The sequence below is a fragment of the Pelophylax lessonae genome (assembly GCF_965119305.1).
Source record: "Pelophylax lessonae genome assembly, chromosome: 3".
Classification (NCBI taxonomy): Eukaryota; Metazoa; Chordata; class Amphibia; order Anura; family Ranidae; genus Pelophylax; species Pelophylax lessonae.
In genome coordinates, this window is record NC_138770.1 from 248,865,248 (window position 1) to 248,875,425 (window position 10,178).

Consider the following 10,178-nt stretch of genomic DNA (forward strand, 5'->3'; position numbering starts at 1 on the left):
TGGCTGGCTGGCACCCTTTAGAGGGTGGCTGACTGGCTGGCACCCTGTGGTGGGTGGCTGGCTGGTTCGCTGTGGGGGCTGGCTGGCACCCTTTGGTGGGTGGCTGGCTGGCACCCTTTGGTTGGTGGGTGGCTGGCTGGCTAGCTCCCTGTGGTGGGTGGGTGGCTTGGCTGGCACCCTGTGGTGGGTGGGTGGCTGGCTGGTACAGGCCCAGGGCCTGTGGCTGTGTGGGTAGCTGGCTGTGGGTGGGTGGGTGTATGTGGCCGCGGCGGCTGTGTTAAACACTCTGTGCACTGTGACTGTACTGTATGAGAATCACTCACTGTCCCGACTCCAGTATGTGGCCGCCACGGCGGCTGTGTTAAACACACTGTGCAGTGTGCACTCACTGTGACTGTAGTGTACACTCACTGTCCTGACTCCAGAGGAGGCTAAGGGAAGCGGCCTAAGAAGGCAGAAGCTGCCCCAGTGAGCGGAGGCGTGCAGCGCAACATACGTGATGACGTCACAACAATATTGGTAACTGCCGGGGCCGATTCTGATATATCGGGGAAAGTGCATATCGGCCCTCAATATATAGTGTCTTGCTGATAATCAGTCGATCCCTAGCTTAAACAACTTCGCTCTCTTTCCCAGAGGATACTGGGAAAGGTGAAATCTTAGAGGCTCTTCCTACCCTAAACAAGGCAGTAGCATACATTGCCGATGTCTCCACCGAAGCAGTGAGGTTCACTGCCAGGTCCACAGCCCTCATAAGTGAGGCAAGGAGAGCAGTCTGGTTAAAATCCTGCAATGGAGATCCTGCCTCAAAGTCCAGACTCTGTGCCCTTCCTTTCTCTGGGGAGTTGCTTTTTGGCAAGGAACTCGACTCGTCTTGGAGAGGTCGGCAGACAAGACAAAAGGATTCCCAATCCCTAGAAAACAGGAAGGGGGAAAGAGGAATTTTCGTGCCTTCAAGAGGCAACAAAAGTCAGACCAAGACAAACAAGACCAGAATAGGGGATGAAACTACAGGTGGGGGAAAGGAAGAGGAGATTTGCTCTTCAAACCCTCCCAGCCAAAACAAAAGCCTTAATGACTCAGGCGGCTGGGCAGGAGGAAGACTGGGGTCCTTATTCCCACAGTGGCACATCCCCAAAAACAAATTTATTCTGGATATACAGTGCCTTGCGAAAGTATTCGGCCCCCTTGAACTTTGCAAACTTTTGCCACATTTCAGGCTTCAAACATAAAGATATAAAACTGTAATTTTTTGTGAAGAATCAACAAGTGGGACACAATCATGAAGTGGAACGAAATTTATTGGATATTTCAAACTTATTAACAAATAAAAAACTGAAAAATTGGGCGTGCAAAATGATTCAGCCCCTTTGCTTTCAGTGCAGCAAACTCTCCAGAAGTTCAGTGAGGATCTCTGAATGATCCAATGTTGACCTAAATGACTAATGATGATAAATAGAATCCACTTGTGTGTAATCAAGTGTCCGTATAAATGCATCTGCACTGTGATAGTCTCAGAGGTCCGTTTAAAGCGCAGAGAGCATCATGAAGAACAAGGAACACACCAGGCAGGTCCGAGATACTGTTGTGGGGAAGTTTAAAGCCGGATTTGGATACAAAAAGATTTCCCAAGCTTTAAACATCCCAAGGAGCACTGTGCAAGTGATAATATTGAAATGGAAGGAGTATCACACCACTGCAAATCTACGAAGACCTGGCCGTCCCTCTAAACTTTCAGCTCATACAAGGAGAAGACTGATCAGAGATGCAACCAAGAGGCCCATGATCACTCTGGATGAACTGCAGAGATCTACAGCTGAGGTGGGAGACCTGAGGTTGGAAGGGATCCAAATAATCCCCCACCTGGGCGATCTTCTATTCGGAGACTTGGTAGAGGAAGTGAAACAAAATCTGATGCTGATGGATCATCTTAAGAATCTGGGCTGGCTCATAAACCGTGAGAAATCAAGTCTCAAGTTTTTCTGAGCATGGGATCAATAACAAAATGATTCAGCCCCTTTGCTTTCAGTGCAGCAAACTCTCCAGAAGTTCAGTGAGGATCTCTGAATGATCCAATGTTGACCTAAATGACTAATGATGATAAATAGAATCCACTTGTGTGTAATCAAGTGTCCGTATAAATGCATCTGCACTGTGATAGTCTCAGAGGTCCGTTTAAAGCGCAGAGAGCATCATGAAGAACAAGGAACACACCAGGCAGGTCCGAGATACTGTTGTGGGGAAGTTTAAAGCCGGATTTGGATACAAAAAGATTTCCCAAGCTTTAAACATCCCAAGGAGCACTGTGCAAGTGATAATATTGAAATGGAAGGAGTATCACACCACTGCAAATCTACGAAGACCTGGCCGTCCCTCTAAACTTTCAGCTCATACAAGGAGAAGACTGATCAGAGATGCAACCAAGAGGCCCATGATCACTCTGGATGAACTGCAGAGATCTACAGCTGAGGTGGGAGACTCTGTCCATAGGACAACAATCAGTTGTATACTGCACAAATCTGGCCTTTATGGAAGAGTGGTAAGAAGAAAGCCATTTCTTAAAGATATCCATAAAAAGTGTCGTTTAAAGTTTGCCACAAGCCACCTGGGAGACACACCAAACATGTGGAAGAAGGTGCTCTGGTCAGATGAAACCAAAATCAAACTTTTTGGCAACAATGCAAAACGTTATGTTTGGCGTAAAAGCAACGCAGCTCATCACCCTGAACACACCATCCCCACTGTCAAACATGGTGGTGGCAGCATCATGGTTTGGGCCTGCTTTTCTTCAGCAGGGACAGGGAAGATGGTTAAAATTGATGGGAAGATGGATGGAGCCAAATACAGGACCATTCTGGAAGAAAACCTGATGGAGTCTGCAAAAGACCTGAGACTGGGACGGAGATTTGTCTTCCAACAAGACAATGATCCAAAACATAAAGCAAAATCTACAATGAAATGGTTCACAAATAAACATATCGAGGTGTTAGAATGGCCAAGTCAAAGTCCAGACCTGAATCCAATCGAGAATCTGTGGAAAGAACTGAAAACTGCTATTCACAAACGCTCTCCATCCAACCTCACTGGAGCTGTTTTGCAAGGAGGAATGGGCAAAAATTTCAGTCTCTCGATGTGCAAAACTGATAGAGACATACCCCAAGCGACTTACAGCTGTAATCGCAGTAAAAAATGGCGCTACAAAGTATTAACTTAAGGGAGCTGAATAATTTTGCACGCCCAATTTTTCAGTTTTTTATTTGTTAAAGTTTGAAATATCCAACAAATCTTGTTCCACTTCATGATTGTCCCACTTGTTGATTCTTCACAAAAAAATTACAGTTTTATATCTTTGTTTGAAGCCTGAAATGTGGCAAAAGGTCGCAAAGTTCAAGGGGGTGGAATACTTTCGCAAGGCACTGTAGTAAAATCAGGCTACAGAATAGAGGTGATTGGCAAACCCCAGACAAAATTCATGGCAACAAACCTGCTCAGAGATGAAGAGAAGGCAAGGGCTTTGTCTTCCCTTCTTCAGGAAACGTTGGATCAAAAAGTGATCAGTTACATCTCTCCAAGCCAGAGAAAGGTAGTGCTCTACTCTCGTTTTCAATTATTTTTATTGAAAATTTTACAAAATACACATAAAAATCAGTTCAAAATAACTGCGAGCAGTGGTACATCAGTATCGAACAACAGCCAACACGGCCCTAGGAGGTCAACACAGTAACATGTTAAAGGTCTATAGCCTAAGTAACAGAGAACAGGAACCATAAGGTACCATGAAAGACCATTACTATGGATAGATAGGTCCTGCTAGCCCAAATATTTGGCCCCTCTCGATGCAAACCCCAGGGCTAGTGGCAAAATATTGACCCTGCAGACCTCTGCCCTAGCCTGAAGCCGGGAACAGAAGCAACAAAGATGCTGTGTGACGTTACCACTGAAAACCTCATGTAAGCAGTGGTATGAAGCAGTACAGAGAGAGAAATGGAAAGAGAGCCTAGAGAAGGAAGAAGTAGAATCGGACCCGACCCCGCACCCCGCCCCCAGACCCACCCAAATCCCTCAGGCACCCCCCGTGAGGTAGTTAATCCACGATTCCCATACCTTGTCAAACCCGCGCATTCTATCCTCCAATTGAGCCGATAGGCGCTCGTTAACCATGATCTAGTTCAGTTTGTGCCTAAGCTGCTCAAATGGTATAGTAGGAGACTTCCAGGATCTCGCTATCCTTATTTTCGCTGCAGTAAATATAAACGCAATGAGCCGCCTCTGCGCTCTAGTGGCCGCGTCCACCTTCCTGCCCAATAGGGCCTGTTGAGGGGACTTGACCAATTTCACTTGTGTAAGAGTGTAGATGAAATTATACACTCTAATCCAAAAGCGTCTGAGTAGTGTTCTACTCTCACATCTTTCTCAAACAGAAGCCATCAGGCAAATACCATCTTATCCTGAATCTGAATAATTTCAACACACATGTGAAATACAAAAGATTCAAAATGGAATCAACTTATTCAACCAGGGAACTTCTGACACCAAATGTATTCATTGGAATCCCTGGACTCAAAGGATGCATATTTACACATCCCAATTCGACCAGATTCAAAGATTTATCCCAGGCTTGCAGTAAAAAAACCAGGGAGAAACTCTTTATTTTCAGTGCGATGCACTACCTTTCGGACTAGCTTCCGCCCACGGATTTTGACGAAAGTTCTAGCGGAAGCCCTGCAGGTCCTAAGGTTGGAAGGGATCCAAATAATCCCCCACCTGGGCGATCTTCTATTCGGAGACTTGGTAGAGGAAGTGAAACAAAATCTGATGCTGATGGATCATCTTAAGAATCTGGGCTGGCTCATAAACCGTGAGAAATCAAGTCTCAAGTTTTTCTGGGTTATGTCATATATTCCTCCTTAGCAAAAATCTTCCTTACAGAGGAAAAAATTCAGACCCTAACAATAGAGGTATTAAACCTTTGCCTGAGCTCAGAATCTGCAATAGGAAACCTGATGAGGGTACTGGGTCTAATGGCAGCAGCCATCCCGGGGGTTCTGTGGGCTCAGCTACAGGCATCTGCAGGCTTTCATGCGATCAGTCTTGTACAGACAGAAGGAATCCCTCCCACTGATGGTGGAAATTCCTCCAGCAGTTAAGGCAGCAGTCCAGTGGTGGTTATGACAAGAAAACCTCAGTGGGACGCCTGTGGTGACAGCAAAATCTGGTCCTAATCACGACGAATGCAAAATCTGGTCCTAATCACGACTAATGCAAGTGCAAGAGGTTGGGGAGCTCATATAAAAGAACAAATGGTCCAAGGCAGCTGGGACAGTTGGTGGACCAGCCACTCATCTAATGCAAAGGAGCTAAGAGCAGTGATGGAAGCAGTGTTGTCCTTCAGCCCAACCATAAAGGCATGTGAAAATATTCTCAGACAACATCACAGCAGTCAGCTACATAAACAAACAAGGCAGAACAAGGACAGCAAGCCTTATGAGCATTGCGGAAGAGATCTTGATGTAGGCACAGAAAAATCTGGCGTCCTTAGTGGTAGTGCACCTAATGGGAGAACAAAACACCCTAGCAGATTTTCTAAGCAGGGAAGTATTGCACGAAACAAAATGGTGCCTAAACCAGACCATATTCCAGCGAGATGGGGAAATCCCCAAATAGATCTGTTTGCCACAAGAAAGAACAGAAAAGTGGAAAATGTTTATCTTTGCATAGAGACTCAGTGCGGGTCTGGACGCCCTATCTCAGCATTGGGAAACAGGACTGGTGTATGCCTTTCCACTGTTTGCCCTTAATCCCAAGATCATCAAGAAGGTTTGCTTCTTATCAGCAAAAGTGATCTTATAGCACCCTCCTGGCCTGAAAAGGGCTCAGTTCAGGGGGTTACTTAAGCTCTGCATAGCAAAACCTTGGAATCTGCCTTGCACGCCAGATATGATCTATCAGGGAGCAGCAAATCATCCATGGGCCAACTTTCTCGGCTTGGCTTCTGAAAGGGAGTTGCTACCTCAGAAGGGTCTATCAGAAAAGATGATAGACACAATACTTACCAGCAGGAAGTCTTCTACAAACTTCTTACAAGAGGGAGCCGACAAAGGGCTAGCTCTCAGTGCACCTCAAAGTCCAGGTGGCAGCCCTTTCCAATTTTTTTTGTGTTTCAGAATAGCCGAGGATCCCTTTTAACCACTTCAACTTCGGAAGGTTTTACCCCCTTAATGACCAGGCCATTTTTTGCGATTCGGCACTGCGTTGCTTTGACAATTGCATAGTCCTGCGATGTCGTACCCAGATACAATTGATGTCCTTTCCCCACAGTTTCTTTTGGTGGTATTTGATCCCCTCTGCGGTTTTTAGATTTTGCGCTATAAGCGCAAAAAGAGCGACAATTTAGAAAAAAAACATTTTTTTTACTTTCTACTATAGAACATTCCCAATAAAAAAATTTTTTTTAAAAATCAAATTTTTTCTCAGTTTTGCCAATTTGTTTTCTGCTACATATTTTTGGTAAAAAAAATCCCAAAAAGCATATATTGGTTTGCGCAAAAGTTTAAGCGTTTACAAACTACGGGATAGATTTATAGACTTTTTATTTTTTTATTAGGAATGGCGGCGATTAGCGATTTTTATCGGGATTGCGGCGGACAGATCATACCCCTGACATTTTTTGGTGACCAGTGACATTAATACAGTAATCAGAGCTAAATAATATGCACTGTTACTGTATAAATTACACTGGCAGGGAAGGGGTTAACACTGGGGGTGATCAAGGGGTTAAATGTGTTCCCTATTGTGTTTAATGTGTGGGGGGGGGGGGTTGGACAGAGGCAGGGAGAGATCGGTGATTCAGCTTAGCTGAATCACGCAATCTTGCCCTGCCTCTCTGACAGAAGACCCCCCTGCTTTGTTTACATAAGCAGGCAGGTCTTCTGTCATTCTAGCCGAAGATCGCGGGAGCCCGGTGGCGATCAAGCTCGCTCCTCCCGCGGTCTGGGACCTTGGGACCTGACCATTGTCCTTAAAAGTTTTAGCTGTGTAACCTTTGAGCCTCTTGAGACCTGTTCCATCCGACTCCTAATGCTGAAAACCTCTCTCCTAGTGGCTTTAGTTTCGGCTAGAAGTGTCAGTGAAATTCATGCGTTTTCAGTCGCAGAACCATATTGCATTTCACAGGACAAAAGTGTTTCGTCGTTGGACTCTGCTTTTCTTTCAAAAGTTGCAAGCTAATTTTATAGAACAGAGGAAATCATTATCTCATCTTGCTGTGCAAATTCAAGTAACACTAAAGAGGAAGCATTCAATAGCGTAGACATCAGGAGGTGTATGATCGCATACGTCAAATGCACAAGACTGGAGACCTACCATTGGGCTATTCATTCTCTTTTTCAGATCCTACAAAGGTAGGAAGGCTTCAAAAAATACCATTGGCAGATGGCTAAAGGCAGCAATCTGTGAGGCGTATCAGGCATCCTCTTTTTGACTCCACCCTTAATAATCAAACTTCCTTCTACCAGAACAGTTGCTACTTCTTGAGCAGAAAGGGCTGGAGCATCGCAACTCCAAATCTGCAAAGCCACTACCTGGACCAGCTTCCAAACTTTGGTGAACAATACAGGTTGGACCTACTTTCGAGCCAAGACCACTCCTTTAGGAGAAAAGTGCTCCAAGCTGTGGTCTCGCCCTAATCAGGTAGTTCTATGTTGTCCTCTCTGTAAAGCCGTCCTGGAAGATGACTTTGAAAAATAGAGTTATTACCTGTTAACTCATTTTTCAGGAATCTTCTGGGATGACCAATTACACCCCCCCCCCCTCCCGTAATGATCAACGTGTCAATGGTTATGGGGTTATAAAAGTGACTAATGTTGATGGTTTACCAATAGAGTAATAGGATTATAATATAATTATTTATATTATCACAGCCTTCGGTTATTTGCTTAATACTGAGGTACTGCTGGTGAGCAGCCATTTTTATAATGTGGATCATGTGTTTCCTGTGTTAGGTGGGAGGAGCCTCTCTGTGAGCCCTCCTGGAAGATTCCTGAAAGTTGAATTACCAGTTAATAACGCTTTTTAACCACGGCCCATTTTGACTTTTTTTTTAGGTTGCGAATGTTTGCCATGTTTTCTGAAAGCGCATCAAACATGCGAGATAAAGGATTTTCAGAAAATGCAGCAAAAATGCGTGACCTAATAGAAGTCAATGGAACTTCAGCTAAAAACGTGTGTAAAACACACGTAAACTTCATATACCCCTACACTGCAGCCAAAAAGCAGCACACCAATGTGAACCCAGCCTAAAGCTGGGTATACACAGAACTGGCTATATTTCACTCTGTGCTCCCTGGTTTGTTTAACAGAAGCCATATGTTAGAGCGGCTTTTGTTGAAAGGTCCTGCTGGAAAGCTGGCATTCGATCAGCGATTGCAGCTAATGGCTGGAGTGCTGATCAGTGTTTTTAGAGAGGGGGGGGGTGCTTGTTTGGATGTCAAGATCTGTCAGTTATATTTTTCGTGCAACCCGTGTATACCCAGCTTAACTTTAACTGGATAACATTAGCACCTCAATTATACTAGTAAATCAATGGTACAATCAGTACTATTTATCTTATTATCATTGCGTTATTAATTGTACATGAATAAACCTGACATTTCTTATTTCTTTTTGTTTTTTCAATTGTAGGGAACGGTGCATTTCCAGAATGGTCATCTAGAAGGCAAATTCAAATCTTTGGCTAAGAACTGAATCAGAATAATGGGATATGTTGGTCATCTAGGAAACAATTAAAGGGACTTGTGTCATCTAAGTTGTAAAAGGGTCTTATAAATAAATAAGATCTGCACATATGATCGGTTCTGCATTTTTTTTTTGGAAAGTCTACCATTACTAATGAGGTCTGTAGGTCAGTTGTAGCACTTCTCTATCTAGTTAGTAAGCTCAGCATACCAGTGATCATGCACTTTAGCAAACCAAAACACGTATTTCCGTAATTACCAGCCATGCAATTGTAAGCATTTTATAAGATAAAATAAGCTGCTACAGCATTATTTTCCAAAAAGAGTTTCTACATTTCTACAAATTTGCTAAAAATCCAGTAATGGGAAATAGAAGCAAAATATAACCAAGAATTGTAATATGTTAAAGCCGAAATATGTGCCCTTTGTAGATGTCTTTTATGCACTTAATGTCAATATGTTTTTAAAAGGACTATAGATTTATATTATGGGCTTGATGAATAATGTTAACCTGTCACAAGACTAATCAAATCAAACTGAGCATACAGTCCCTAAAAAAGTATTCACACCCTTGGAAGTGATCATCTTTATTGTCAAGTCCCATTGAATCAGTTGAATCAATTTTTTTTTTGCCCTGATCAACAGAAATATTTTTCCATGTAAAAGTAAAACCAGATCTCTGTAAAGTAATTGAAATAAAAAAAAAAATGACACACCATCATTACCAGTTCAGTCATTTCATTTCCAAAGAAACCTAATAAGAAAATTAGTGAAATGAAGATCCTCTGTGTGTATTCAAGGGTTTTCAGTATTCAAGGGTTTTCAAGTGATTTTAATATAAAGACATATGTTTCTAGGAGTGCAAACTGCTGATGATTCAAAATCATGGCATAACCTATACAATAAAGACAAAAATAACACTCCAATTGTGAGAAATAGATGTTTAGGGGATGAATACAATAAAATTTCAAAGTCTCTGAAAATTTAAAACAATCATAAAGCGATGGAAATGGTAAAGCAAAGTTGTCAATCTGTGAAAAAAGGCCACCTACCAAAAAAGTAAGGACGTGTGCAAGAAGGGAGACTATTGAAGGCCATCGTGAGATCTATGGCCACTCTGAATGAGTTACAGGCCTCAGTGGCTGAGACTAAGGAGACTGTGCATACAACTGTTGCCTGGGTGATTATCCAGTTGTAGCTGTAAGACAGTGGTAAAAGAAAAGCACTGTTTACTAAAACGCCCACCTACGGTTTGAGTGAAGGCACATTGGAAATGCTTAAGTTAACTGGAGGAAGAATATGTGGTCTTATAAGACCAAATTTGAATTAATGGCTATTAGACCAAACCCTGCACCCCCTACTGTGAAGCTTGGTGGTGGCAACATACTGTTAGGATGGTTCACTGCAACAAGGCCCTGAGAGGCATGTGAAGGTAGAAGTTAGAAA

General features: G+C 43.2%; 1 protein-coding gene across 2 annotated transcripts in view; it reads left to right on the forward strand.

The window, feature by feature from the left end:
* Window positions 1-8,844, forward strand: part of MLF1 (myeloid leukemia factor 1) — a 181,615-nt gene extending 172,771 nt beyond the window's left edge. For both annotated transcript variants that reach the window (XM_082248600.1, XM_082248601.1), the window contains one exon: window positions 8,680-8,844. In XM_082248600.1, coding sequence (XP_082104726.1) covers window positions 8,680-8,710 — 31 coding nt within the window. In that variant the 3' untranslated portion in view covers window positions 8,711-8,844. The remainder of the gene's footprint in view (window positions 1-8,679) is intronic.
* The last annotated feature ends 1,334 nt before the right edge of the window (window positions 8,845-10,178 follow it).